General features: G+C 56.5%; 13 protein-coding genes across 13 annotated transcripts; 9 read left to right on the plus strand and 4 right to left on the minus strand.

Moving 5' to 3' along the window:
* Positions 1 to 179: 179 nt before the first annotated feature.
* DL89DRAFT_255883 (cysteine proteinase) lies at positions 180 to 3,208 on the minus strand (the record flags this gene model as incomplete). Its single annotated transcript, XM_040885392.1, has 2 exons — positions 180 to 2,306; positions 2,432 to 3,208. The coding sequence occupies 2 exons, from the start codon at positions 3,206 to 3,208 to the stop codon at positions 180 to 182; spliced, it is 2,904 nt and encodes a 967-aa protein (XP_040745642.1).
* A 2,396-nt stretch (positions 3,209 to 5,604) lies between these two features.
* On the plus strand, positions 5,605 to 6,694 carry DL89DRAFT_110285 (uncharacterized protein). The gene has a single exon (XM_040883097.1). The coding sequence runs from the start codon at positions 5,866 to 5,868 to the stop codon at positions 6,304 to 6,306; it is 441 nt and encodes a 146-aa protein (XP_040745643.1). The 5' UTR covers positions 5,605 to 5,865; the 3' UTR covers positions 6,307 to 6,694.
* Positions 6,695 to 7,266: 572 nt separating this feature from the next.
* On the plus strand, positions 7,267 to 7,684 carry DL89DRAFT_265837 (uncharacterized protein; the record flags this gene model as incomplete). The annotated part of the gene is made up of 1 exon (XM_040886842.1): positions 7,267 to 7,684. A coding segment is annotated over exon 1 (172 nt), but the record flags the coding sequence as incomplete, so codon positions are not given.
* Positions 7,685 to 9,030: 1,346 nt separating this feature from the next.
* On the minus strand, positions 9,031 to 9,795 carry DL89DRAFT_202330 (uncharacterized protein; the record flags this gene model as incomplete). The annotated part of the gene is made up of 1 exon (XM_040883994.1): positions 9,031 to 9,795. A coding segment is annotated over one exon (765 nt), but the record flags the coding sequence as incomplete, so codon positions are not given.
* Positions 9,796 to 11,041: 1,246 nt separating this feature from the next.
* Positions 11,042 to 12,040, plus strand: DL89DRAFT_221181 (Dehydrogenase, E1 component; the record flags this gene model as incomplete). The annotated part of the gene is made up of 1 exon (XM_040884501.1): positions 11,042 to 12,040. One exon carries the CDS (start codon positions 11,042 to 11,044, stop codon positions 12,038 to 12,040), a length of 999 nt encoding a protein of 332 aa, XP_040745646.1.
* DL89DRAFT_110406 (ferredoxin reductase-like protein) lies at positions 11,995 to 13,340 on the plus strand. Its single transcript, XM_040883098.1, has one exon. It carries the CDS (start codon positions 12,302 to 12,304, stop codon positions 13,148 to 13,150), a length of 849 nt encoding a protein of 282 aa, XP_040745647.1. The 5' UTR covers positions 11,995 to 12,301; the 3' UTR covers positions 13,151 to 13,340.
* Positions 13,157 to 14,731, minus strand: DL89DRAFT_265839 (NAD-dependent glycerol-3-phosphate dehydrogenase). The gene is made up of 2 exons (XM_040886843.1): positions 14,215 to 14,731; positions 13,157 to 14,129 (listed from the first exon to the last, which is right to left on the minus strand). The coding sequence occupies exons 1-2, from the start codon at positions 14,364 to 14,366 to the stop codon at positions 13,241 to 13,243; spliced, it is 1,041 nt and encodes a 346-aa protein (XP_040745648.1). The 5' UTR covers positions 14,367 to 14,731; the 3' UTR covers positions 13,157 to 13,240.
* Positions 14,732 to 15,899: 1,168 nt separating this feature from the next.
* DL89DRAFT_207409 (SPRY-domain-containing protein) lies at positions 15,900 to 16,746 on the plus strand (the record flags this gene model as incomplete). Its single annotated transcript, XM_040884115.1, has 2 exons — positions 15,900 to 16,269; positions 16,379 to 16,746. Coding segments are annotated over 2 exons (738 nt in total), but the record flags the coding sequence as incomplete, so codon positions are not given.
* An 858-nt stretch (positions 16,747 to 17,604) lies between these two features.
* Positions 17,605 to 19,278, plus strand: DL89DRAFT_255890 (gamma-glutamyltranspeptidase; the record flags this gene model as incomplete). The annotated part of the gene is made up of 1 exon (XM_040885393.1): positions 17,605 to 19,278. The coding sequence occupies one exon, from the start codon at positions 17,605 to 17,607 to the stop codon at positions 19,276 to 19,278; it is 1,674 nt and encodes a 557-aa protein (XP_040745650.1).
* Positions 19,279 to 20,449: 1,171 nt separating this feature from the next.
* Positions 20,450 to 21,610, plus strand: DL89DRAFT_291435 (UPF0187-domain-containing protein; the record flags this gene model as incomplete). The annotated part of the gene is made up of 1 exon (XM_040890198.1): positions 20,450 to 21,610. One exon carries the CDS (start codon positions 20,450 to 20,452, stop codon positions 21,608 to 21,610), a length of 1,161 nt encoding a protein of 386 aa, XP_040745651.1.
* Positions 21,611 to 22,183: 573 nt separating this feature from the next.
* Positions 22,184 to 22,959, plus strand: DL89DRAFT_110414 (uncharacterized protein). The gene has a single exon (XM_040883099.1). It carries the CDS (start codon positions 22,237 to 22,239, stop codon positions 22,870 to 22,872), a length of 636 nt encoding a protein of 211 aa, XP_040745652.1. The 5' UTR covers positions 22,184 to 22,236; the 3' UTR covers positions 22,873 to 22,959.
* Positions 22,960 to 23,045: 86 nt separating this feature from the next.
* On the plus strand, positions 23,046 to 25,824 carry DL89DRAFT_291437 (APG9-domain-containing protein; the record flags this gene model as incomplete). The annotated part of the gene is made up of 3 exons (XM_040890199.1): positions 23,046 to 23,542; positions 23,606 to 24,878; positions 24,919 to 25,824. 3 exons carry the CDS (start codon positions 23,046 to 23,048, stop codon positions 25,822 to 25,824), a joined length of 2,676 nt encoding a protein of 891 aa, XP_040745653.1.
* DL89DRAFT_265841 (Nucleotidylyl transferase) lies at positions 25,427 to 26,943 on the minus strand. The gene is made up of 3 exons (XM_040886844.1): positions 26,478 to 26,943; positions 26,062 to 26,452; positions 25,427 to 25,958 (listed from the first exon to the last, which is right to left on the minus strand). The coding sequence occupies exons 1-3, from the start codon at positions 26,930 to 26,932 to the stop codon at positions 25,887 to 25,889; spliced, it is 918 nt and encodes a 305-aa protein (XP_040745654.1). The 5' UTR covers positions 26,933 to 26,943; the 3' UTR covers positions 25,427 to 25,886.
* Positions 26,944 to 27,724: the final 781 nt, after the last annotated feature.

The following is a 27,724-nucleotide window of genomic DNA, read 5'->3' on the forward strand; positions in this document are numbered from 1 at the left end:
GCAGCTGAAAGCGTGTAAGCCTTATGTTTTTAAAATCGCTGCCCTCGCCTCCTTGGAAAACCGCAAGCCCGGGCGATTAAATTCTCCGTGCTCTAATGAATTTCGCCGCATCCGTGCCTTTGCCGCCGCGTGACCTTGCTTGCTGGCCCGTGCCCGCTCATTGGGCCTGGTCCCGGTGCCTACGTGAGCGACTCGATCTCAACCGGATCCTCCGAGTAAAAATACAGAACAAACGGCGCGCTGTCGGCGGCATCCCACGTCGACGCAGCTACCAGATACTGCGCCAGCTCGTCCTGCCTGCCAACCTCGGCCAGATGGGTCGCAACGCCCTGTGGCGAATTCGTGTAGTTGCCCGACGACACAACCCGGTCGCCCACCACGCCGCCGTCGAACCTGTAAATCGACACGTTTACCAATGGCGGCGGATTGACTTGCGGCGTCTGCAGCCGTGCCAGCACGCCTGTCGGCTTTCCGGTCCGCACGACGAACCGCGGGCTGCGGATGGTCTGTGAATTGACCGGTCCACCCACGGCATCGGTGCCAGGCGTCCAGCTGCCGTGCAATTCGCGCATGCGCATGCCGGCGCCCTCGCGCGGAATCGGCGTCAATGTAAACGGCGAGTCGAGTCCGACTGTCAGCCGGAAGCGCGAGAACATGAACTGTTGGAACGTCGACACCACGACCGTGTAGCTGCCCTCGTCGAGGCCGTCCAGCGAGCACGTGCAGAAGCACGGCCGGTACTTGCCCGAGTTGGCCACAGTGTTGATCTCCAGCACCCGCGTCACCAGGAACCCGCCGCGGAACACACGCACATTGACCGGATGCTTCTGTTTCGACTCCAGCGACAGAATGCCGCTGAACTTGGCCCGCGGATTGCCGTTATTGCGCACTACCAGCTTGTACTGCGGGTTGTCCAGGTACCGGGGCGATGCCGGGTTGCCGCCGGCCGAGCCGCTGCCCCACTGGCCCTGCACAACCTCTTCGAAGCTTGGAAACGGCGCCTGCAGCAGCGAGATCGGCGCATCGCAGAATGCCCGAAGGGTAAAGTACAGCGGCTTCGATTTTTCGCGCTGCGCAACCACCAGCGTATAGCGGGTGCCAGGCGTGGCCGAGAACTGCACCAGCACGTGCGGGCTGTTGACATACTCACCAATGCGCATGGCCGACCGCGGCTCATACACCCGCCGGCCACTGCAGTTGTCATACACGTGCAAGGCAATAAAGTCGCGGTTCTCCTCGGTCTTCTGCACATGCTTGCTCAGGACCAGCCACACGAGCGGCCGGTTGGATCCCGCCCCATCGACCGTCAGCGTGTACTGCGGGTTGGCGCTGAAATCATAGAGCGCTTGCCGCGGACCCATGCTCAGTTTCCACTCGAAATGCACACCGGCACGGTGCAGAAACAGCTCCGGGTTCCAGTTCAGGTGAATGGCGTCGAAGCGATGGCACACTGATTCAAAGTCAATCCAGAATATCCCGCGGTCGTTGTCCTCGGCCAGCACCGGGTCATAGCACAGCTCGCGCATCAGGTCTGTGGTCCAATTGGTCCGGTCCGTGTGGCTGAACTTGCCCGTCCATCGCACGGAGCTCCACGGGTTCTTGACCTTGATCAGCCGATTGCCGCCCACTTCACGCACGTCCAGCACCGCATAGGCATGCGACGGTACAAGCCCCAGCGTGCCTGCCAGGTCGTTGCTCATTTCGCCGGTGGCTATTGTCAGCAAGACATCACCATTGCGCGAGGCATCGTACATTCGCTGCCATGTGCGCTCGCTGTTGAATGTCTGGTCATGCACAAAAACATGCTCGGGGATCCATCCCGTCAGAATGTGCAAGTCGGTGCTCGAGTTGGATCCTGGGAAGTCGTAGCCGCCCATCAGCTTCAGGTACGCTTTCTCAATCAGACTTGTTCCAACGTCGCCCTCAGACGAGTACGTACACATGAGCTTGCCGTCCTCAGCCACAGGCAGCAGATCGTCGATAATTACGCGTCGCCAGAACCCGTTAATGTACAGCTTGATCATGTACTTGCCGCACGGGTTGAAAATGGGCATACCGGTCGGCCCCTGCGGAAAGATGTGCTGCGTAATGAGCTGCTTTCCAAACCGCCGCTCATACTCGACGCTGACACACATGGCCGCAACAAACGAACAGTCGGTAACTGTCTCCTGCACTATATGCGCACACCCGATCTCCTCGAATACCCGTGGGCTCCTGTAGATTTGGCCTGCCCGTCGCCACCTCGACAGCTTACGCTGCTGCTTCGCCGACAGCCGCAGCAGCCCGTCCTTGTCTGTGAAATACTCCTGAAGAGCAAAGTTCTCGCCAGATCGTTGTCCATCCACGGCAAAAACGTCAGCCCATTAACATGCGACGTGCACTTGATGACCTCCAACTCGTCGCCCGACAGCCTGTCCATCGGCGTACGTACCCGTGGCGGGCCCGGGTATGCTGGACGCAACGACAACTGCGATATTGAGTGTGCCAATGGTCCCAGGCGCGTGTTCCGCGACCCAATGTTCTTCTCCGAGTGCCTCCGGGCCTTTGGCAGCTCATGGTTTTGTGGCGGCTCCTGGATCTGGATTTGCTGCTGCGGCCGGGCTGATGCTGATGAGCCATTTGCCGAACTCATCGGCGACGATATCGACCGAGTCACGGTTTTTGGCACCGACTCCATCAAGTCTGAACTCTCGCTACCCCGGTGCTTCATCCGCTTCGTATCCTCTGCCTCGCTAAACACCAGCAAAATAAATGCTCGCAGCTCCCGCGCCAGATCGCCCTGCATGCCACCTGGACTGACACCATTGCTACCATTTGCCCGCGCCTCGCTCTGTGCCAGTACACTCTGGTAGTGCCCCAGCCCTTCGATGTAAGCGTCTATGGATTCCCCGATGCTGCACTGCGAGCGCAGGCTGCGCGCTTGCACCAGTGCAGCGTTGCCTGCTCGCAGGCTTTTGCTACAGCCTGGGCTGTCGCAGAGCTGTATTAGGAGTTCCCCGGCGCGGCACGCGTACTCGCAGTATTTGGATACCAGGGCGTCGCGCTTCTCGCCATGGTCGGCCTCGAGTAGTGTGGCAATGAGCTTGAGAGCTGCATTGTAATGCGCTAATGCTGGAAATGGCTGTCCGCCGCTGTCGGCTGTAACTGCCTGCTGAATTTGCTCGCCTGTGCGTTGGTACAATGACGCTACTTCGGCCGCGTCTAACATAATACAAAATAGTGTCCAGCCCTATGTATAGCTCTAATTGAAAAAGGGAAGTGTAACTGAAAGAAGAAAAAGATAAGACTAGCAGCGTGTATGAACAAGGAGCGAAGAAACAAACTTGCAAGAGCAGCTGCATGAAGCTGTGTGGAAGAGTGGGGGACGTCACTCGAACAAAAAATTTGGAGAACCCTGGGCGCATTCCTAGAGATAAAAAATGGCAGAAATCACGCCAATTGCCCGCTGTTGCCTCTTGTCTCGTCCCCAAATGATGCGGCATCAGCGCATTTGGGCCGGGAAAGTTGCGGAAACCCATGGCCATTCTCAACAGAAAGGGGCGCGCACCACGCAGAATGTTCCACCTTTGAAAGCGGCAGCATTTTGCGCATAGCGCAAGCTTAGTATGTGCAGATTGCACCACAACCGTGGTGTTTCCAAGGCTGCTGCTCCAATGGACATGCATGGCAGCAATGCTACAACCACTTCACCACCAAGAGGAAAATGAGATATGCATGGCACAGCTAAGTCGCAGCGGCAGGTATTGAAGAGGACTGCAGAGGAAGGCTGGTGAGAGCACCGTTTGTGTATCCCGCCATGGTCAGAGAAACCTCGGACTGAATCGCTGAAGACCCAGCTCCTTATTTCAAGCAACAAGACTAGAGCGGCATAGCCAGCAATGGAGGAAAACAAAACCGGCAGGATAGCGACAAACAGCCTTGGAAACGGCTGCTGGGACAGGCTATCTTTAGCCGCTGCACATCCGTGCCCTCTATTAGCGGACAAGTTGACATGTATGCACCATGCCACCTGTGCGATCCCTCGTTTCCATTATTCTTTTTCGAACTCTTGTCAACCTGTGCCGCCTCCAACGAGCCTAGCTCCCTCTCCAGAATCTAGTTTTCCACCCTCAGGCGAGTTTTTCACTCGGGTTACAACGCATTTCGAGGCAAAAGACTACATCTGCTTGTAATAGAATGCCATTTGGTTTTATTTGTAAAAAGGGCACTTGAACCCACTTTAATGCACTGCCTGGATATAGCCAGCTTCGCCACTGGTGCCTTTCACCCTGCTGTTGCCAAAACAGCGCAAAAAGCAGCGCAAAAAGCAGCGCAAAAAGTAAGAATGCAGGTTGTCTCGCATTGGCATGACATCCGCAGCATGTATGCGCATGCTGTTTGCTACTGAGATCGCCAGCAAAAGAAACTGGGTACAGGTTACAGTTGAAAACAGGGGTGGAGAAACACACTCCCCGTGCCATCAGGGCAGAGAGACAAGCACCTTTGCACATTTCCTACCCAGCGCACTCTGCAACAAGGGGAACTGACAGAAGAACGAGCTGCAATCCTGCCGAGTGGATTTTTGCGCTTCTCCAAGCGGTGGCTTACCTGCTCACCTGTGCTCCTGTGTCATTGTCTGTGTAGATGCTCTAACCTCCTCCCAGAATGTTATTGGCTTGCCAGGATAGTACTGGCTGTTAATGTCTTGATATGGGCACACCAGGTGGCCGCGTAATCGGATATCGCTTTTCCGTACATTTGCAGTCTCCCTCACAGCGAGGAACTATGCCGTTGGCAAGTGCTGTCAAAAAAACAGTACGCAGTGTGCAGGACATTTCAAAAGAGGTATAAATGCTCAGGGAAAAGCGTTACCCACCTCGTCTCTGTTCCTTATCGCCTATTTTATCCCCAAACATCCTAGCTACTCCATCCCAACTTACTATAGCATACCGCCCTTTCCAACGCAATCTAAGCTTCTACATCGTCCCCTCTTCACCATGTCTCACCGGAGCAATGGTCGTGACTAGCGCTTCGAGTTGCCTCTTTGTCCTGTGAAAGGTCAGCAAGAACTCTGTTGGCCCCGTCTCAGCAATGAACGACTACTTTTACGTGGAACAATTCGCCAAGACATATCCAGACCGTGTCAACAAGCTGAATGACGTAGCATTCACCATCCTGCTCCTGGAGAGCAACAACCCGTGCCACTGCACAAGTCCCTTGTGCGAAAAACCACATCAACGCATTTGGCGTTCGAATTTGCGTACAATTGACCTTCTCAAGAAGCATCATCTGATTAGGGAGTTCCGAGTCATCGCTCACGACGTGAACCCGAAGACCCTCGGACCTCAATCTGGCGCTAACTGAACTTGCGGGTTCTCTCGGCGGACCGTTGACAGCCGTGCGCAAGATACTATTCCTTGGCGAAGGCTTAGTCGAAGTGGGCAGTGGTGCTTTGAAGGCTAGTAATGTGGATGCTGAAGCTGCTGCTAAGTTAATCCACACGCTTTTCCCCAATGTGAGCGATCTCACGAACCATCTGCAACGCAAGTGGGGGATATCTCATGGATACACTAAATTACCACCCGACGCATGCACTCTGTTTGAGCGGACTTTCATGAAATATGTACACCAGCTGGAAGCGCTTCAACTGCACCTCACGACGCCTTTAGAGCTTAACAAATTTTGTGAGGAGTTGACGTCGCTGTCGATAAACATCCAGCACATTCGCCTGGTGGCACCAAACTACAGCCGGTTCCTGCCCGTCGTTTGCGGATTCTCTACCTGCTTCTGGATTGACGCTGCCATCCACTTGGAATATTTTTGAGTTGACCCAAGGACAGCTGGTTTTTCAGAGTTTGGAACAGGCAGATTTCGAATCTGTTGTGAATGCTAAAACAAGATCGCATTCCCCGGATACCAGTATCCCGTCATCTTTCCAGTGCTGAACTCGATGAGTATCACCACGCCATGGGTGTGTACAGTGATATTTACGCACACTTTACATCTAACGTATTTAGTAAGTTAGTAGTCATAGACGATCCAAGTACCTTCGAGCACATCGACTGGCATGTCCTGCAGAATTCGCAGCGGTTCGAGTTGGATCATCCTACAGGAGAGTTCTACAAGCGCAGATACTCGTCAGATACTATCCTGAATATGTTCTCCCAAGAGTCCACAGTCCGCAACGTCGTCATGCTCGGTCCAGTCTACTACACACTGCCTCACATTATCAACTGGCACGACCTAGTCTCGCTCGACCTGGCAGTGGCCATCGCAAACAAGGGTATGCTTTGCAACATGGTGGCACAATTGCCGCAGTTGGAATAACTCCATATCAAGTGCGTATCTATGGATGCAAATGTCGCCTGCGATACGGTTTATCCTGACGAAGTGAACATCCCGGAGGGACCCAGAGTGATTACCAAAAAGAATTATGCTAATGAGAATCCATTCCAAGTACTCAGCTGGAATCTGAGGCTGTTTGACCTCTACTCTGACCAGGCATTTGACGCGGATGGGTTCTGCCAGCTCCTTTGTCGCTTGCCGCGTGTCGAAAGCTGTGCAATCAATGGCACACAGGCCACTAAGGCTAATCGGCTGCTGACTAGGCACTACCAACTAAGGCAGCACATCCACATCTACAGCTACTATGTGCCTATTGACTTTCTTCAGTATTAATTATTATTCATAATATCAACCATGATTTTAACATGCAAAAGAAACAAGTGAATAATCCAACTCCCCAGTGACAGCCATGAGGATTCTAAAAATTACCAGGCACTTTACAGCATATCGGTACCACAAACTGATATCGCTAATATTCGGCTTCATTTTCTAATACATGCTGTTCTTCTGCTAGACATTACCACAGGGAAGCCTGCAGTGGGTTGATATCTGCTGTTTTGCTCTCCTCATACGGAAATCATTCAATCCAGTTTTGATGTGATCCGTGGTAGTTCGTTGAGGGTAAACTCAAAGTATAACGGCCAATTTAAAAACGCAGTTGGCTCCTCGACTATATAGCCCTGCCTCTTTTCACATTACGAATTGCTATCGCCTTTTAATTTCACACTCACTATTATTTACATTTCAGCTTCAATAATCGATGCCTGGAGCTGAGAGGCTGCTATATAGTGGCCAGCACCATTAGTCGACCGTGTTCCGGATGTTCGCTTGCCAATTACATCTAACTTCGTAGATAGTAACAGCGAAACATATGAACAATACATGAGGTGCAACGAGAGGTAGCGTCATGCTATGTATTTTATTGCATGTTGTTTGGCTTACCTATATTAGATATTTGTCTGTTGAGCCGATTGAGCCACAGGCAAGTGACATCTGTGCTGCTATGATGAGGCTTAGCACACCAAACACGCTACCCAGGACCAAAGCCTGCCGTTTACTCTTGGTTGAGTGCAGCTCCACCTGAAAGTGGCTGTTGTATATGGTCAAAACAAAAATTCAATAACAGTCTGCTTATGCAGAAACAGCACTACTTCAACCTGTTTCATAACTTAAAAGGCGGACCAATGCATGGGAATTTCGGAAACTGAACTGATAAAGCCATATAGAGCAAGTGAACTGGAGCTTATGCGGCAGTATACATCGACCCTCGGCTCGGTTAGAGTATTTAGAGCAGATATCTTCGCTTCTGTGGAGTACAAAAGCAACAATCAGCAGTCTCATTCGTCCTTCTACCCAAACCTCATCTAATTCACTGGCATATTTGAAAGTACATTCATGTAGTGGAGACTGAATGCTCTGCATTTTTGGCCGCCTTGCCTCATTTTTAGAAACCCTATATATGCTATGAACAACTGTGCCACAGACTGGTGGCAATGGGTTCATTTCACAAGGGAAGAAAGTATTTTCGCAATAGCTGGCTATTATTATCTATTTTGTCAATGGCCACTACCAAGTGCCTGTAGAGGGATTGAAGGCTTAATAAGAGCTGTGTGCCTGTGTAAGGGTTAGGATTCGGAGGGTTGTTAGCGTTGTCTGAGGCTTTGTCAGCACTGTTTCAACTTACACCAGGGTCTATAAAAAGCGAAATTTTGATCTTTCAGCTGAGGTCTGCTAACTGCATCCTTGGGTTTCTCTTCATTATCTTTTCTCTGTGCCTTGGTTCAGAAATTTCGTAGTACCTCGTCATTCAGGAAGGCGATATCATGGTCTCTAAATCACTAAACCTGTTTCAAGGAATGACGAGTATGAAAAAACAGGTGAATTAGGTGGCCTCTGAACTGACTTGATATATTCTTGGCTACTGGATATCACTCCATGCGCACACGAACACTGGAACAGTTTCAGGCTTTCCTTCGATAGTTCTCATCAGTAATGTGATATCTGAACCAAGACCTTGTCTCAATTCTTATCCAATAAACCCGCTAAACCACAGCCAGCAGAGTAGTGAATGGTTTGAAGCAACATTCCTGTCTTTGTAATAAACAGACAGGCGCAAGGTCGTTCTGTTTGCACTGCCTTTTAAGGCTGCTTGTTTGCTTGTAAATGTAAACATTGAAATGCGACTTCCGATGAAGTTAATGCTATATGCATTTTTATTAAAGTGTTCTAACAAAAAGTAGGGTGCCTGGGTGTTGTGTTGCGGTGGAGTGGTGGCGATAGTCTGGATGGAGAGATATTGATAACTACTTCATCTGTCTGAGCATCTGGACTATCTCCGATGCCTGGCTCATTCTGAAGGTTACTTTGGCCAACAGAATAGGACGGCATCGGGCCTCCATTGCTGCTGCTAACGTCCTGGATGTAGCTATTGACCTGCACAATATTTACCGGAGGGACCTCAGGCGCGTTGCTCACATATGGTGGAGCCTCTGACATGCTGCTACCGCTTGAAGATTGGCTGCCTTGTCTGCTATTGCCGTTGTCAGACGATAGCTCTTCGGTAGTTGATCGTCGGGTAGGCGCATCGCTGGCCAAAATGCTATTCAGATCTGACACACTTGCAGAATCCTCGTATGCTGGCGGCGGACGGAGCCCCAGCGAGTTGCGCCATCCAGAGCGTGTTCCTGCGTGCTCGTTGTCAGCTGATGCCACCAGTGTCGTGTCCTGGGTTTGGTGGTACATGGGCGGCGGTGGCCGCACACCCTCAGCAGCCGCCAGTCCCCAGAACCGCATGTTGGCGTGCGACAGAACGTAGGCACGGGCACCTAGGTTGACGCTGACATTGCAGGGTCCGTCGGCACTAATAATCGGATACATCCTCTTGTTGATCCAGGGTGTGCGCACATGGGCCATGATTGCGCCGTTGATGACAAAAAACATCTTGCCAGAGTGCGGGCGCCAGCCAACACCCAATGTATCGCTCTGCAGAGCTGTGGTGGTTTTGCGGGTAATATCCAATGGATGGCAGTAGTAGACATGCCCATCAACCGAATGGTATGCGACCGAATTGTTTGCCCATCCAGCCATCCGCAGTGGCGGGTACCCGTGCATTGCAGCACCCACAGCTACGTTCGTTCCCTCAGGCAGCCTGTCGAGCCGGACCTCGAAATAGTATACGCGCTGCTCGTTCGGGAACTGCAGGTTGGTCATAACGCTCTGCTCACCGCCAACAAACTCCACATCAGTGTTATCCAGCACAGTGATGTTGGTGTTGTCGTACGACGGGATGAACTCCCATGCATTAACGCCGTGCTCGATGACATGCTCAGTGTCGTCCTCTGCCAGTGTGCCTTCGGACTCGTCTGGTGGATGCTCGTTGACGTAGTCGAGTGCGTATTCGTAGTTTTGCGCCGCCCGACTGCCTTCTAGCTCCTTCAGAGTATCCTCACGCGACAGTGCCTGGATCTCCTCGTGCTTGCGCTCACGCTCACGCTGGCGCTGCTCCTTCTGCTGCTTTTTGGCAGCCTTTTTTCGAAACGGCAGACAGCAGGTGGGAGAGGGCAGTTTGCATGGCCAGCATTGGAACCGCGGTGCGCCTTTGCGCTTGGCAAAGCAGCAGTAGTATACTACAAGAGCGACAATGACGAGAAAGACAACGACGCAGACGGTTGCGATCGCCGCAATGGTGTGTTTGCTCAACTCATTCTCCTGCACTAGCTCCGTTTCCATGATTAAGAGTAGGGTAAAATGAAGAGTAGGAGAGGAACGTGCGGCAATGAAGGGGGGCTTTACGAAGGTTTTGTGTGGGCTGTGCAGGGTGCTGGAAATGACTGGAGAGAAAAAGCGTTGGGCAAGGGGTACAAATTGCCATTTATAGCGCGCAAGGCATACGTGAATTGGGGCGAGAGGCGCGCGTTCTATTCCCGGCGTCTGGTCGCTGCGCACTACAGATCGCGCATATACTCCAAATATGGCGGGCCAAGCGTATGCGCAAGTGCAAGTTTGTTTGTTCATGCCTAGTGGCCGATCAACCACAAACACCTGCGGTATTTGCGGGGTGGATGGCCGCGTGTTTGCCCACGTCTTGGTGCTTCGCGCGCTGCAAATGAGGAACTGGTGAGGTACTAAAACACTAAAGCCTGCACGTGCCACCAGAGCCATGGCACCGCCTGTGCATCATGATTACAGCATATGAAGTGGCAGCACCAGATCACGGCATCGCTGATCCGAGATCAGGCCGTAGTTCGCACGGATCGTTCGAAAGCGGAATGTGGTCACGCTCCGTTCCCACGATCAAAGTTTCTCACAGGTGTCTTGCCGGCCAGCCCACGTTCTTAAAGGACGCAGAGGCCAGCGACAACACGCAGACGCAGGCGCCTCCTCTGCTGCTTCTTGCTTCTCTATCTACAACGCACTTGCTAAACTGTATACTATGTCTCGCTTCCTGCTCCGCTCGTCCACAGCATCGCGGCTTGTGCGCTCGCGTCTGACCGCGTCGTTCTCGACCACACACGCGATGCACCGCAAGAAGGTGATGTTCCCGGGCGCCCTTGACTCGACCTACTCGCACGAGCTCAAATTTGTATCCAACGTCGAGTCGATCCCGACGTACCAAGTAATGGACAACGACGGCAAGGTGCTGGATACGGCGCACGAGCCGCAGATGTCGCGCGAGGACGCCCGCACCATGTACAAGAACATGCTGACGCTCAACGCCATGGACTCTGTCCTGTACGAGGCGCAGCGCCAGGGCCGCATCAGCTTCTACATGACCAGCTTTGGCGAGGAGGCGCTCATCGGCAGTGCTGCGGCGCTGGATCCGAAGGATCATGTGTTTGGGCAGTACCGCGAAGCCGGGGTTCTGTTGCAGCGCGGGTTCACCCTTGAGCAGTTCATGAACCAGTGCTACTCGAACGAGCTGGATCAGGGCAAGGGCCGCCAGATGCCCGTGCACTACGGCTCCAAGGAGCTCCATTTCCAGACGATTTCGTCGCCGCTGGCCACGCAGATCCCGCAGGCATCCGGTGCGGCATACGCAATGCGCCGTGAGGGCAACAAGCAGTGTGTTGTCTGCTATTTCGGTGAGGGAGCTGCCAGCGAGGGCGACTTCCATGCTGGCCTCAACATGGCGGCGACGCTGGGCTGCCCGGTGATCTTCTACTGCCGCAACAACGGGTATGCGATCTCGACGCCCTCGATCGAGCAGTACCGCGGCGACGGAATCGCCAGTCGCGGAATTGGCTACGGCATTGACACGATCCGTGTCGATGGCAACGACATCTGGGCCATCTACGAGGCCACCAAGGCGGCCCGCAAGCTGGCTGTCGAACAGAACAAGCCGGTGCTGATCGAGGCCATGACATACCGCGTCAGCCACCACAGCACATCGGACGACTCGTCGGCGTACAGGTCCAAGAAGGAGGTCGAGGACTGGAGCAAGCGCGACAACCCGCTGGCGCGCATGCGTGCGTGGCTGATGAACAAGGGGTGGTGGGAGAAGAGCGAGGATGTCGAGGTCACCAAGGCAGCCAAGGCGGCAGTGCTCAAGGCGTTTGCTGACGCCGAGAAGCTCAAGAAGCCGGCAGTCAGCGAGATGTACACGGATGTCTACGACGAGATGATCCCGGAGCTGGTGCGCGAGAAGGCCGAGATCGATGCGCTGCTGAAAAAGTACCCGGACTACTACCAGGTCAACGACTATGCGAAGTCGACGTAGCTTTAGACTGCCACCGACTTCAATATATCCATTGGCTGCACTGAGCCCCATCTAGAGTTTCAACTGGGACTGCAGAGCGCAAATCTTGTTTGCTGGAAATTTTTCTCAAAATGGTCTGCCCGGCTCACAATCTGCAAAGTCCGAACAGAGCCTGGGACAGCGACATGTTGGCAGATGTGAGGCGCTCTCCTCTCTACGCCTTCTTCCTCCCCCGTTATCTTCACTTTGCTCACCTTTTCCACATAAACGAATTTCAGCAAAATGGCAGCCGAGTCTAGCAATCTCGTGTACATTCTCGGGTTCCTGGTCGCCGCCGGTCTCGCCTACGTGTTCCTCACCAACAGCAAGGCCGCCGTGGCCGGCCCAGTCCTGAGCTCTGTCGAGTACCGCAAGTTCAAGCTCGTCAAGAAGGTGCAGCTGAGCCACAACACTGCCCGCTACCGGTTTGCGCTGCCTCGCGAGGATGCTGCCCTGGGCTTGCCGATTGGACGGCACATCCAGGTGATGACTGTGGTGGGCGGCAAGGAGGTTGCGCGCAGCTACACGCCGACGTCGACGGACAACGACAAGGGGTTCTTTGAGCTGGTCGTCAAGACATACCCGGAGGGCGTGATCTCGTCGCACCTGGCGGGCCTGAAGATTGGCGATTCGATCAGCGTGCGTGGTCCCCGCGGCGCCTTCCGCTACACGCCGAACATGGTCCGCCACATCGGAATGATTGCAGGCGGCACTGGCATCACGCCCATGTACCAGATCGTGCAGCACATTTTGGACAACCCCGAGGACAAGACCCGGGTGAGCGTGATTTTCGCCAATGTCAACGAGGACGACATCCTGCTGAAGGAGCAGCTCGACAAGTGGGCCAGCGAGCACGAGGGCTTTGAGATCAGCTATGTCCTGAACAACCCGCCTGAGGGATGGACCGGCGGCGTCGGCTTTGTCACCAAGGACATGATCCAGAAGAGCCTGCCAGCGCCTGCCGAGGACATCAAGGTCCTGCTGTGCGGCCCGCCGCCCATGGTCAAGGCGATGGATGCCAACCTGACCGAGCTCGGCTACGACAAGGCGCGCATCATTTCCAAGCCCGAGGACCAGGTCTTCAAGTTCTAAATCCGAGTATTTTTCACATGACACATGTCTGAAATCTAAGAAGCATTTAAACACGTTTTTTTGGAGGAAGCAGCAGCCGTCTGGCAAGCCTCACAGCATCGGGCTCGGCGTTCTCCTGTCGCGGGAGAAGTCGACGTTGAGTCCATCGAATATCGACTGGGGCGGCTCGCCCTTGTAGCAGATCTTGTAGATGCGCGTGAACAGCGGGAAGTGGTCGGCCACGCCGCGGCTCGAGATGTACTGGTACACCTCGCCTGCAGTCAGATAGCCCTGCAGCTTCTGGCCATTGAGCATCTCCTGCTCGAGCTGTGCCATGGGCTTGCCGGTCCTGACAAACTCCTCGGCCAGCCTGCGGTTGCGGCCACCGTAGCACGTGGTGATGACATCGGCAATACCACAGCTCTCGTTGAAGGTCGAGTCCTGGATCTGTGCGCCCGAGATGTGCATCGCTAGCCGCCGCATCTCGAGCGTGCCGATGCGGATGATGGCCGCCTTGGTATTGTTGCCGAGGCCGAGGCCGTCGATGAAGCCGGCGCCCACAGCAACCACGTTCTTCACGGCACCGCAGAACTCGACGCCAATCACGTCGCCGACGCAGTTGACCTGGAAGTACGGCGTGTTGAACAGCGACCGCCACACGATGGCCTCGTCGGGCTCGGCGCACCCGATCGTCGTCTCGCAGTACTTCTCCTCGGCGATCTCGTTGGCAATGTTGGCGCCGCTCAGCGACGACACCGGGATGGCTAGGGCGCGGTGGATCATCTGTGTCATGGTCGTCATGCCGTGCTTGTCGATGGCAATTCCCTTGATCAGCGAGATTGCGCGCGCCCCGTGTGTCACCGATCCGTGGATGGTCTTCAGAAGATGCTCGATGAACTGGTGCGGGATCACCACTACAATGTGCGTTGCGCCGCGAACAGCCTCACACGCGTCTGGCACAGCAATGACGTTGGCCGGCAGCTTGTGGCCGGGCAGGTATCTATGCAAGAGTAGCGTAGTATTAGCAGCAAAGCAGAAACTGCCACCGGTGAGGATTTGCAGGTGCCGTCAACAAACACACTTACTTTACGTTCTCGTGCTGGGTGTTAATGATCTCTGTCAGCTTCTTGCCCTCGACCATCTCCTCGTACACCCACATCTTGACCTCGTTGTCAAAGTTGCGCAGCTTCTGTACGTTGGTGCCAATGATCCGGGCAGCGGTGGTTCCCCTACACATGCAACAAGCAGGCCGTGCCGTTAGCTGTAGAACCACCTGCGATCCAGCAGCGCGGATCGGCCATGGCATACCAGCCCCCTGACCCCGAGGGAGGGGGCCAGACCGCCTTGGGCACTCCGCCTTCAGACGAGAAACACAGTACGTACCAGTTGCCTGAGCCCAGAATGCAAACCTTGTTGGGTGCCGTCATGGTGGTGCTGTAGTGGTGTTGAAAGGAAAAGGCTGTGGAAGAAAGTCGGGGGGAAGCAGAAAAGGGCTTGTGAAAAACTCGAGTTGGAAAGAGAGATGGGCCGAGGGAGGCTGCCCATTTATAGGCCCTTTGGATGCGAGGTTGCACGGCCGCCATACACAGAGGGTTGGATTGAAAGGATTGTGCAAGGAGGTTAAGCAGCTTGAGAGCGACTTGATTAACGGAGAACGAAAAAGGTGAGGAAATATTCGTGAAATCTGGTGTTGTTTTGGGGACCAGCAGGATCAGCCCTCGATATTCGCCGATTCCAAAAGAGACAACACAGGCAAGCTCCTGAAAGCCTGTGAATCTAGCAAGCTGAGCTGACACGGCCGTCTGGGCTGAGCACGCCTTCACTCTGCGCTAACGGGTGTGGTCGAGCCCCCACCACCGATGTCGGCAAAATGCCTGCTTTTAGAAGGCTGGTGGATACCGCTCAGCCCTTGCATGTGATTCACGCTGCCCGCTCAACAAACCGACGCCGAGTATCCTGCGCTGCGCTTTGGAGGTGCTGCGGCTGCTTGCTGAGGGAATGCTGGACCGCCAGCTGCGAACGCTGTTTCGAGCAGATCGCGGCCATGGGCGGCTCTCCAGTGCATGTGTGCATTTGAAAGACCGCGGGCCTGCACTGTGAGTTTCCGCGGGCATGTCTGGAAAGCGCCTCTGCCCACACCATGCCCGGCCTCTCCTGGTATCCGACCTATTCCCCTGACAGAGACCGCTGGCGATGTAGCGGCGATTACTGCACATGCATCTCCCCGCATACCCACACGCAACTGACCCGACAACGTGACCAGTGTGCACATCCCACCCGCACATTTGGCTGACGCAACCCGCACACGGACTGGAGGTGGGAGCCAAGTTCAATTGGCCGGCAGCGCCTCCACACTTGCAAAAAAAACCGCCCTCTGCTTGGCGCATTTTGTTACACGGCTGTTTTTGTTCTCCTCTCCTGCGGTTTTAAAATTTGCATTTTTCCTTTATTCCTTTATCACCGCTATCCCCTCCTCCTCTGCAGAGTAATGAAAGGCATTGAACTTTGCTCGCTGGCTGTGCTCAGTGTCGGACTCGCTGCACAGCTGGCTAGTGCCACACAGATACCCAATCAGGTGCCGTCGCGGTATCCAGGCAGCGGCGACGACGAAGACATGGACGACGACGAGGTGCTGGCGCTGCTCATCCTGGTTGTGGCCATTATCGGCACGCTCATTGGTATTGGGGTGCTGTTCATGGTGTTTATGCTGTGCGCGCAGCTGGTGCGGTGTGTGCGGTGGTCGGTGTTTGGCATCGACGAGGACGGCATATCCGATCGCCAGCGCGAGCAGCTGCTGCCGGACGAGGACTCGCGACAGAGCTACGAGCTGGGACGGGCGTTTGAGCGGCAGTACCCGTACGGCAGCGTGGACACACAGCTGACGACAGAGCAGGAGACGCAGATTAGGGAGAAGGGCGTGGACGCATGGGAGTTTGTGGTGGGCCTGGATGTCAATGCGATGCTGCAGACAAAGACCGATGTGCTGCTCATGGGCGGCGAGAACTGCGTGCAGACAAACCTGCCGATTCCAAAGACAAACTCTGTGTACTACTTTGAGGTCAAGATCGTCGAGAAGCCAGCTGACGTCAACATGTGGATTGGGCTGGCCACCAAGCCATACCCGGCGTGGCGGATGACAGGTAAGGCTAGGAGTTGTTTTGATGCCGCTGGCCTCGCTGTCGGTGTTTCAGTTGTTGTCTGCTGCTCGGCCAGTGCTGCCATTGATTGCCATTTTTGCTGCTTATGTAGGCTGGAACAAGTACTCTGTCGGCTATTCAGTCAACAACGGCAACTTGCACCAAAACAGCCCGTTCAAGGGCCAGCATATCGGCGAGCAGCTGTACGTGGGCGACATTCTCGGCGTAGGGTACCAGCCGCGCAGCGGCATTGTGTGGTTCACGCGAAACGGCCGCCGCTACAAGGCCATTGCCTCGGGGATGCTGTACGACGTGTTTCCAACAATTTCCGCCGACGGCCCGTGCTCCTTCAGCGCCAACATTGGCCAGCGCGGGTACGTGTTTATCGAGGCCAACGTCAAGCGCTGGGGCTTCGCGCCCATCGAGGGTGTGGTGCAGCCGCCGCCCGTGTACGGCGCCAACCAGAACACCATCCTGCTGGAGGCTGCCGAGGACTCTGAGGAGTCGGATGGCGCAAACAGCGACCAAGACGATGGAGGCACAGGCAGCGAGGGGCAGGCTGAGGCGCCGTCGCAGCGGCAGGATGAGCTTATCGATATGGAGAACGCAGTTGAGTCGCATGTGAGCCAAAGTGCTGGCCGGGAGGCAACTGGGATCCAGATTCCATCTGCAGCGTCGGGCTCCCACAGGGCCGCGGGTTCTTCACATCGGCGAGACGGCCGCCGGCGTCGCCACAGCCGCCATCACCCGCCGCAGTACCAGGAGGAGGACCCGATTGCTGCGCAGCTGCTCGAAGCCGGAACCACGTATCTGGAGCCGGTAGCGGAATACCGAAACAAGCAGCAGACCGGGATGCCCGAGTCCAGCCGGTCGGGGTCTGAGAGCAGCGATCTGCAGGAACAGGCGCAGGCTCAGCCCAAGGCGTCTGGCGACTCTGAGACAGTGAGTCCGGACACGACGCCTTCGGCCTAAGGCCCGCTCTGCCCTGGAACCATTCACTCCCTCACTGCGACGCTCTGTACAATTCCCAATCTCACTCTTACAACCCCCCGCCAAATGAAATGGCTCAACGTTTATCCTTCATGTCTTGAATAGAAAGGTTCTCAGATTTTCACTGCGGATTGGCCGCTATGCAACACGAGGGCGGAGGCAGCAGCAGCGTCGGTGCCGTGTGGTAGTGGCATCTGAAGGGAGTCTGGCCCTGGACCTCAGAAGTGGATCGGCAAGGGAGCGAAGACGCATAAAGTCAGCGACTTGGCTGGGCGCGGGGAGTTGGGCACCACTTTCTCGTTATTTCCCAGGAACTACTTGTCTGCCTTGATATCCCTCAGTCTTCCAATGGCATCGACAGTCAAACACAACCAGAGCGTGCCCTACACATCCAGACGCTCGGCCGTCTACGGCACGCACTACATGGTGTCCTCGACGCAGCCGCTGGCGAACCAGGCCGGTGTGCGGATTCTCGAGCAAGGAGGCAACGCCGCAGACGCCGCCGTAGCCGTGGCAGCAGCAATCAACTTGGCCGAGCCGTTCTCGACAGGCATCGGCGGCGACTGCTTCTGTCTGTTCTACAGCGCCAAAGACAGGACCATCCGCGGGCTCAATGGGTCCGGGCGCGCGCCCTCTGCCCTGACAATTGACATTCTGAAGGACCGGTTCGGAATCACCGGCGATGAGGTACCGGCCAGGAGCGTCCATGCAGTGACAGTGCCGGGTGCTGCTGCAGGCTGGGTTGATACAGTCGAGGCGTTCGGGTCGGGCAAGGTTACATTGGCTGAGGTGCTGCAGCCAGCGATCGAAATGTGCGAGGAGGGGGTGCCGGTGGGCGAGCTGACGTCGCCGTTCTGGCGTGATGCTGCTGAGCATCTGAAGAAAGCGTCGCCCCATGCCCACGAGCTGCTAATTCATGGGCAGGGCCCGTTGCCAGGACAGGTGTTCCGCAATCCGACGCTAGCCAATACGTTCAGGAGGCTGGCGAGCGAGGGCAAGAGGGGGTTCTACCAGGGGACGGTGGCCGATGCGATCGTCGAGGCTGTGCAGAGCAAGGGTGGGGTTCTGACACACAAGGACTTGGCTGCGCACACGACCACGTTTGACGAGCCGATCTCGTACGAGTACAGGGGACATAGGCTGCACGAGTGCGCGCCCAACGGGTCTGGGCTGGTCGCGCTTATTGCGCTGGGCGTTCTGGAGCAGCTCGAAGCGCAGGGCGTGGTGACCGAGATGGAGCACAATTCGGCCGAGTACCTGCATTTGGTGATCGAGATCCTGCGCATCGCCTTTGCCGATGCACGCCAGTTCATCTGCGACCCTGCATTTGGCGATGTGCCTGTGCAGCAGATGCTCAGCCCCGGGTATCTGAAGCAGCGTGCCCAGCTGTTTGATCCGTCCAAGGCAGCCGTCGACGTCAAGCATGGATCGCCTTTGGGCGGCTCCGACACGGTGTACTTCACGGTTGTTGACAAGGACGGCAATGCGTGCAGCTTCATAAACTCGCTGTACCATGGCTTCGGATCGGGTATCGTGCCGAGAGGCTGCGGGTTTGCCTTGCACGACCGCGGCGCGCTGTTCCGGCTCGATCCGACGCACCCGAACTGCCTGGAGCCGAGCAAGCGGCCATATCACACGATCATCCCAGCCATGGTCACCAAGGGCGGCGAGCTGTTCATGTCGTACGGGATCATGGGCGGGTATAACCAGCCGCAGGCGCACGTCCAGGTGCTGCTCAACATGGTGGTGTTTGGGATGAATCCGCAGCAGGCTCTCGACAGCCCGAGGATCAGCATCCTGGTTGACGAGGAGGGCGTGGTGGCGGTCGAGGAAGGGGTGGATGGAGAGGTCGTCGACAGGCTGAGGCAGATGGGGCACAATGTCAAGGTCGAGGTGGGGCTGCAGCGGTCGATGTTTGGCCGCGGACAGGTCATTCGCAGGACGGTGGATGCGGCGGCCGGAGTGCAAGTGCTGATTGCCGGCTCTGACCCGCGGTCCGACGGCCAGGCGGTTGGTCGCTGACTCGACTTCTTGCGAGTGTGGGACTGGATGGCCTTGGCAGCTTGGCAAGGAAATCACATCTCGGGCAACGGCACTAGTTTGCAATGTTCTGGCTGGCGTGCTATTTTCTGCTAATGGAAGAAATCAGATGGTATTTTTAGCTTTGCGCTAGAGACCGCCGGTGTTGGGTGGCGGCGGTCCTCTCCCCCAATCCGCTCGCTGTTTCCCACTCCACAGTCCGTGCCCGGACCTCAGGGCTCTCCTCCACTATGGCAAGCTGGTCGAATGAGGCAGTGGGAGGTGTTGTGATTGCCCTGCTGCTGAGACACATGCTTTCTCGACGCCCCCGCATTGCCACATAGCTACCACACCATACCCTCCAATTTGCCAGTGCATAGCCTCTTAGGCGCTCATCCTGCTGCACTATAGCTTGGGCAGCTCGCCGGCGCGCATCAAATCCAGCATCCACAGCGCATACTCTGCTGTGATCACCTGAACGATATTGTCGGTGCCAGATGTGTGACCCACATTGCCTTGCAGAAATGCCATGGACCCCGGTATGTGATGCACTGCACATGTCTGTTGTCATGTAGCAGGCATTCTATGTGGAAGAGGTGCGGCTTTATTTTGATCGGGCTCTTGCTCGATGCCCAGCTAAATACGCAAAAGCCAGCGTGATTTCGCTGCAAAGAGCCGTCTTTGAGCTGTCCACAAATTGCATCGGCTTGCTGCCGATCATCGCTCCCAACTGGAAGGGTTTAGGCCAGAGAACAATAAGCGCATGCATGTAGATCGCACGGGGAGGTGCTCTAAAGGCAGAGAGGAGGTGCGAATGATGCGCATCTGGCCGGTTTGAAAGTTGGAATCGTGCTCTTTTTGCAGCCGCTACGAAATTTGTGAGCTCGGAGACGCTATCTGCGAGCTTTTTGGGGAGGCTCTTGGGAAATACGCAGAGTGCTGCAATGGCACGATATAAAGAAGGGCGGCCCCTCTCTCCGCACCTAGCGCCTACTCTTTTGCCAGTCTTTTTCTTCTTTATCTTATTCCCTCTACCCTTTCCGGGCCTGCACAGAGAAAGCCAGCAGACTCTGTCAATTCTCGTCCATCACTCCGCGGCATATAAGAAGCCTGCATTTGCTTGCCCAGTCTTCCTCGTTTTCAATTGTACATTTAGGTTGGTGACACGCCTAGCATGATTATCGATACGGCGAACCCGTCCAATGTGGTTTCGGGGTTTGGTTTCGAGTGGCCTGATGCGCTGCGGCTCCGCGGGTCGGTCATCCGCATTTCGTTCATCTACGTAGCGGCCATGACCGGTTACGGCGTTGGTATTGCATTCCTGATACAACACCACAAGGACCTGGCGATCAACATGTCGGTGATGTCGTTTGTGTCGCTTGTGCTCTCGCTGCTGCTGGTGTTCCGCACCAATTCTGCGTACGACCGGTACTGGGAGGGCCGGAAGATCTGGCAGGACCTGAAGGTCACGTCGCGCAACCTGATTCGCAACCTGTGGTGCGGAGTGCTGGAGAACTCGATCGAGGACAGCGTGCAGAAGCGCCAGGCGCTGAAGAGCGTCGCAGCCTTCGTCATCTCAGTCAAGCACTACCTGCGCGGCGAGGACGGCGTGGACTACGCAGACTACGACGGGCTTTTGTCACCCGAGTTCCGGCTGCTGCTTGCAACCAACAACAACGCGTACAACTACGGGGCGATCGGCGCCGGAAACAACAGCCCGATGGGCGGCTCGCGCACCGGACTGGCGGCCACCAGCGCGACATTCCACGCGCAGCGGCTGACCGAGGGCTGGGAGCGCCAGGGCGAGGTGCCGCTGCCGTCGCTGCTGCTGTTTGAGATGCAAAAGTTTGGCGAGTACATTATGGACAACAAGCTGTGCCATGTGCCGTTCTACGCCAGCATGCTTGCCACAATCAACACTCTGAGCGCGTCGCTGGGCGGCTGCGAGCGCATTCTGTCGACGCCGATTCCGCTGGCGTACCGGATCCACCTGACCCACACCCTGTATTTGTACCTGCTTGTCCTGCCGTGGTCGCTCGGCAGCATGGGGTCGCTGTGGAAGACCATTGTCCTGCAGTTCATCATCTCGTTCATGCTCATTGGTATTGACTCGATTTCGCGCGAGATCCAGAACCCGTTCGGATACGACGCCAATGATCTGCCGCTGGACGCGTACTGCGACAACATTCTGCTGGAGCTCAACAGCGCGCTTAGCCACAACTCGCCCAAGGCCCTGGTGTCGAACGAGGACACGCTGTCCAACCACAATGTTGCTACAGGCGGCGGCGCGGCGGGGGATGACAAGAGCGCCAACGGTGGTGATAGCACGGAGTGAGGCTTCTAGGTGGTATATCTGGTGCCGCGCACCAACCACCGCACATCACGCATATTGCTCCTTTATTTTTTTCTATCTCATTGGCAACAGTTTTTAAATAGCCTCAGCATTCCAAACCTTTACTGCCCTGGGGGAGTTTACGAAAAACAAAATAACTGATCCAGCGATTGGCACCGCTTTTACGCAGTTGCAAAAACAGCTTCAAGCAGATCGGCGAGAGCAATCATAACAATAGTCAACGAGACATTCTCCCCGTCACGCCTGCCCTGCCCTGCCCAGACCAGCATGGAGACGGGCAAATCCACAATGCACGTCAATGTATTTTGACCAGCACCATGTTGGAGTGCGCGCATTCTAATTTGGGACATTGGCATGCGCTAGGCACACAGGGTGGGCCCGATTGTTATCCTAGTGGTCCCAACTTTTGACAGAGCAACAATCGGTCGCTTTTTGATTGATGCTGGACGGTATGTTTGAACAATCTCCCCAGCTCGACCCATCGCTTCCAATTTGGCAGTTCTTTTTTAGTATCGTGTTTATAAACATTAGACATCCGCTTCTATCCTTCTCCCTGTTCTCTCTCCTCTCCCTCCCCTTTTCTATTCCTTCAATTTCGTGCACTATTCATGGTGACTGGGACGATAAGTGCGCGTATCCAGCAGCTCTCACAGCAACAGGCCGAGCCGGATCGGCCAGCATCGGGGACAGTCAGAGTTCCGCGCGGCAGCACCGTACCAACGAGCCGTCGGGCTGGACCTGATGGCATTCCGACGCGGGGCCTGGCAGCGGGATTAATCAGCAAGTTCAACCAAATGTCCGCGGGGCCCGCCAGCGATTCAGCGACAATACCTGGCGGGCGCCAGCAGGGCCGGGACAGCCCGGGCCGGGCAATTGCGCTGAAGGACCGGTTGCAGAGGCCAGCAGAGGGTGGCGCAGAATCCCGTGGAGCGCCGGCAGACAGGCCAACAGCGGTGACGCCGATTGCGCTGAAAATCGACACAACCATAGAGCAATTGCCGTCGCCGGCGTCGTCCCTGTCGCAGGCGCATTCGCGGGCAATGCAAAGGGGCGAGCAGCTGGCGTGCGGGGAGATCTTTGGCGCCGAAGGGTCGCCCCAGGGAAGAGCGTCGCCGTTTCTCAGCGACAGCGAGATGGACCGGGCGCTGAGCGAGATCGAGGAGTTTGGGCGTGACATGAACCTGCCGCTGGGCAACGTGGATATCTCGCGGTTCGACTTTGAGACATTCCCATGCTCGCCATGAATGAAAAGGCTGGTGCGCACGTGACGGATGGTCAAAAAAGGCACTGCCTGATGGCCATGTGGGCCGAGCGATGTTTTTTTACCTGGTGCTCTGCGGATGACGTTCAAGGCACGCTTCTGTTTTTTTGCTCTCTTTTATTTTAGTTTAATTTTATTTCAGTATTTTACGACACAATGGAGCTTGGCAGTCCTGACGGGGAGAATGCGTGGTCTACTGTGCTGACCACAATTTCCAGCAAGCAGGCCAACGACGGCGACGAGGAGCAGGCAGCGGTGACGGTGCCTACCGAGGCTACGCAGAGCTCGGTAGAGGATAGTAAGCCAAAGACACCGCCAGTGACAGCGCATACACGCGGGCTAACCAGCACGCTGAGCGGGCGGCGGCAGCGTCACGAGTCGCTGGCTGCGCACGAGTACCAGTCGTCATCACCGGCCAGCACGGCGCCCGACACCGACAGCCCGTACTCGCGGGCATACTCCAACATGTACGAGTCGCAGATACTCACCAGCACACCGCCGCGACGGGACAGTAGAGGGCAGTGGCAGGCGCAGCAGCAGGCGACCAATGCAATGGACTCGGAGCTCCACGATGATTCGCCACCCCCCGACTCGTTCCTAATCGAAGTGCACGACGGCTCACCGACGCAGGCTAGGCCAGGAAAGGCTAAAGGGTCGCGAGCACAGCGCAGTGTCGGGGGTTCAAGACGTGCTAGGGCGAGCCGACCGACGCAGAGGCAGAAGAGGGAGGCATTTGGCGACGGACGGATGTTTTCGATTGCAGAGGAGCAGCAGCATCAGCAGCATCAGCAGCCGCAGTCGCAGCCAAGTGCCTGGCGCAGGGGCAGGCGGCGGGTAGACAAGAAGCTGAGCTACAAGGAGCGCGCATTGCAGGCATGGCGCGACTCGCGGCACCTGGACGAGTTTTTTGGGCGGGTGTATGCGTACTACATCGGCAAGGGAGCGCTGAACATAATTCTGTCGCGGGTGCTGCACCTGGCAACGCTGGCGTTTGTTGTGGCACTGAGCACGTTTGTGTTTGGGTGCGTGGACCACAAGCTGGTGCGGGAGCAAAAGTCGCTGGCGGCAGTGGTGATTCCGCAATGCACCAGCAAGTTCTCGTGGCCGGCGACCGCATTTCTGTGGGGGTTTGCCGTGTTTTGGCTGGCGCAGCTGGTGCGGACCGCCATGGAGGTGCCTGCGCTGCTGGAGATCCGGGCATTTTTCACCGAGGCGCTGGACGTGTCGCCTGCAGACATCAATACAGTAGCATGGCACGAGATAGTCAGCCGCATGGTCAAGCTGCGTGACGCGGAGATCAGCCAGTACAAGGACATGACCAAGAGCCGTGTGCTCAACTACCGGCTGACGGCCGACAACATCGTCAACCGCATAATGCGGCGCGAAAACTACATGATTGCGCTGTTCAACAAGGATGTCCTGGACCTGCGGATCCCGGGCCTCGGCCAAACGCCGGTGCTGACCAAGGCGCTGGAGTGGAACCTGTCGTTCTGCCTGATGAGCTACGTGTTCGATGAACGCGGGCAGGTGCGGCGGCGGTTCCTGAAGGAGTCGAACCGGGAGATTCTCAGCGAGGGGCTGCGCAGGCGGTTCAAGTTCATGGCAGTGATCAACCTGGTGTTTGCGCCGTTCATTGTGATGTTCCTTGTGCTGTACGGGTTCTTCCGGTACTTTGAAGAAGTGTACCACGAGCCCGGCACCATCATGTCGCGGGCATTCACACCGCTGGCGAAATGGCGGGTGCGCAACTTCAATGAGGTGCCGCACTCGTTCCGGCGGCGGGTCAACATGGCGCACCCTAAAGCGACGCTGTATCTCGCGCAGTTCAAGAACGAGGCGGTGATTAGCCTGGCGCGATTCGTGACATTCATCGCCGGGTCGGTCACGGCGCTGCTGATTCTGTTCACGGTGGTGGACAATGAGCTGAGCCTGGAGTTTGAGATCACGCGGCACCGCACAGTGCTGTTCTACCTGGGGCTGTTTGGTACGGTTTTGGCGGCTGCGCGTGGGATGGTGCCCGGACGATGAGCAGGAGAAGCTGCACCCGGCGTGGATCATCCATGATGCGCTGGAGGACCTGCAGTACATGGAACCCGGGTGGCGCGGCAAACTGGATACGACCCAGGTGCGCCACGAGTTCGAGCGGCTGTTCGACTACAGGCTGGTGATATTTGCCCACGAGCTGCTGGGCGTCATCACGGCGCCGTTCGTCATGCTGGTGTCGCTGCCGCGCAGCGCTGGCCAGGTAGTGGATCTGTTCCGCGAGTTCTCGGTGCACGTCGACCACCTGGGGTACGTCTGCAGCTTCGCCATCTTCGATTTTGAGCGCAACGGCAACGTCAATTTCTCGGCGCCCACGCGCACAGCCAACGCAAACCTTGCCTCGAAGAACGGCAAAATGGAGCAGTCGTTCCTGCACTTCAAGGCCGAGTATCCGGACTGGGAGCCGCGCGACCAGGCAGGCTCGATCTACCTGCAGCGCGCGCAGAACGCGGCTGCGCAGCAGCAGGAGCTCTGGCGGGCCGGGTGGCAGGCGCGGCTTCTGCAGCAGCAGCGCATGGCCGGGTCGGTGTTCCCGACGGGCGCCAGCATCTATCGGCCAAAGGCGAGCCAGCAGGGGCGGTCGCAGTATCCGTTCCGGGCGTTTGCGCAGAACGCCATGCAGAGCACGATGGCATCGCAGGCCATGCTGCCGTTTGGCCCGACCCTGGGCGGTGCGCCGATCGTATCGGGCAAGAGCAAGGGCAAGGGCAAGGGCAAGGAGCCAGAGGACCAGGAGGCTGCGGACCGGCTGGAATTGTCGGCGTTGCCGCTGGTTGCGTCGCCGGAGCTGGGCAATTCACTGAACATGTCAATGTATGCGGGCGACCGGCCGGCTGGGTTTGGCGGCATCCTGTCGATTGTCAACCAGCTCTACGAGCAGCAGATGATGTAGTAGATATGTTGAGACTTTTAATTAGGAAACACAAACGCTCCCTGGGAACGTGGCCAGCGGGTTCAGTTGGCAGCCTTGGCAGCCGCAGCCTTGGCGGCCTTCTCTGCCTTCTCGGCCTCGGCCTCGGCCAGCGCCTTCCTTGGCCTTGCGGGCCTGGCGCTCGATGTAAATGTGCCTGCTCTCGATGATGCGATCGATAATGGCGGTGGTGGTCATGTGGAGCGCGGGATGGTCGACCTCGCGGTAGATGCCGAGCTCCTTGGGCAGGGCATACGGATCGGTGCCGTCAATGTCCAGCGGCTGGTCGCTGGCGCCATGGACAACGACACTGACATGGTAGACGGACTCCAGCACATCCTTGGTAACGCTGAACGGGGCGCCAATAATGACCTCATCGACATAGCGGCACTGGAGGACGCCCAGCACGCGCTCCTGCAGGTTCATGACAGGGAAATTGCCTCCCTTAACGGCATTGACCGTCTGGTCGTCATGAATGCCGACCAGCAAGTAGTCGCCGAGCTGGCGCGCGCGCTTGAAGAACTCAATATGTCCGGCATGGAAGAGATCAAAGGCGCCGTCGACATAAACCACCTTGTCACCGGGCTTCGGCTCGCGGACCCGACGAAAACTGGATGATCTTGTTGCTGGTCGACAGGTAATGCGCAATGCCGGTCAGGGGCCCGGCAGGCGCCGAGCCGTGCGAGAAATCGGCCACCCGCGACTCATCCACGCCCTGCATGGTGAGCGAGCTGCGGGGACCGCGGATATGGTGGTCGCGGGTCACCAGAAGCATGCGGCCCACCAGCTCGGTCGTGGAGATGCCGGCCGTGCGCTTGCACTCCTTGTAGCGCCCGGCGTCCTTGACTATCTGGTAGCAGTCGGTGCCGTCGGCCGCTGTGGTGATGTCGTCACCATGCACTACAAAGTCGATGTTGTGCTCGTCCAGGGACGCCAGCTCCGTTATGTATGGCGCGTCCTTGACCACTTCGTCCACCCATTTGCAGGCCGCCACCGCCGCGTACCGCTCGTCCTCGCGCATTACGCACGGACCCTTGTTGCGCTCCACCTCGGCGTCCGAGTGCACTCCCACTACGAGATAGTCGCCCATGGCGCGCGCCTACAAAAAGTACGTCGTGGACTATATTAAGCCTGGTCCTTTGTTTTTTTTTTCTTCCTAGGGCCGTCGATAAGCCCATCTTTACTCGTTTATTTTACCTGGCGCAGCGCATTGGCGTGTCCAAAGTGCATCATGTCGAAGCAGCCGTCGACCCACACGCTACCAAGTCGGCAAGAAGGTTAGTCTGCCTGTCACGCTTCTTTGCGGGCTCAAAGCTAGCAGCGAAAAGCTTACCGGACAGGCTTGCGTCCCGAAGAAGTCTGGTCAGCCATCTCTATAATTGGTGCGAATTATTAAATGCCAAGTGAAAAAAGGAGGGTTGAGTGAAGGGAAGAAGGAAAGAAAGAAAGGGCTGCTCGACAACGGATGCCTCCATTTCCCCCCAAAGCATCGGTCACAGCCTGGGCTCCATATTCCCGAAACCCTAGCCATCAAGTTCACAACAAAACACGGCTGGATTTTCTACACTAGCTGCCCCCACGCTCACAGAACCAGGCTGTGAACTGCAAAAGGTGCATGGCCGCTTAGATCCCACTTTTTACTTCCTTTTTCCACCCATGATCACCACAATCACAGACGACGAAGGGCGCATCCACCAGGCGACGCTCTCGGGACACTCGGTGGGGTGGACGCTGGACGGAGAGTTCCAGCGACGACTAAGCTACAGCAGCGTGCTGAGCAGCGCCAGCACCGCCCCCATCGACCATGTGCTGTTTGCGCGGTTCCGCGGCAGCAGCAGCACGGCGCCCGCCATAGCGCTATGCGTGTTCCGCGCCGACTTCC

The sequence above is a fragment of the Linderina pennispora genome, assembly GCF_002104995.1.
Source record: "Linderina pennispora strain ATCC 12442 chromosome Unknown DL89scaffold_3, whole genome shotgun sequence".
NCBI classification, from domain to species: Eukaryota; Fungi; Kickxellomycota; class Kickxellomycetes; order Kickxellales; family Kickxellaceae; genus Linderina; species Linderina pennispora.

Bases quoted from the DNA above. Each gene is read 5' to 3' on its own strand.
- DL89DRAFT_110285 (XM_040883097.1), top strand. From the start codon at position 5,866: ATGCTAAAACAAGATCGCATTCCCCGGATACCAGTATCCCGTCATCTT.
- DL89DRAFT_110406 (XM_040883098.1), top strand. From the start codon at position 12,302: ATGGCAGCCGAGTCTAGCAATCTCGTGTACATTCTCGGGTTCCTGGTC.
- DL89DRAFT_265839 (XM_040886843.1), bottom strand. From the start codon at position 14,366: ATGTGTAGGGGAACCACCGCTGCCCGGATCATTGGCACCAACGTACAG. The intron at 14,130-14,214 runs GTAAGTGTGTTT...ACTCTTGCATAG, and splicing joins ACCCAGCACGAGAACGTAAA to ATACCTGCCCGGCCACAAGC.
- DL89DRAFT_110414 (XM_040883099.1), top strand. From the start codon at position 22,237: ATGGTGACTGGGACGATAAGTGCGCGTATCCAGCAGCTCTCACAGCAA.
- DL89DRAFT_265841 (XM_040886844.1), bottom strand. From the start codon at position 26,932: ATGGGCGACTATCTCGTAGTGGGAGTGCACTCGGACGCCGAGGTGGAG. The intron at 26,453-26,477 runs GTCGACCAGCAA...AAGATCATCCAG, and splicing joins ACCGGCATTGCGCATTACCT to TTTTCGTCGGGTCCGCGAGC. The intron at 25,959-26,061 runs GTCGACCATCCC...AGGCCAAGGAAG, and splicing joins AGCTCGGCATCTACCGCGAG to GCGCTGGCCGAGGCCGAGGC.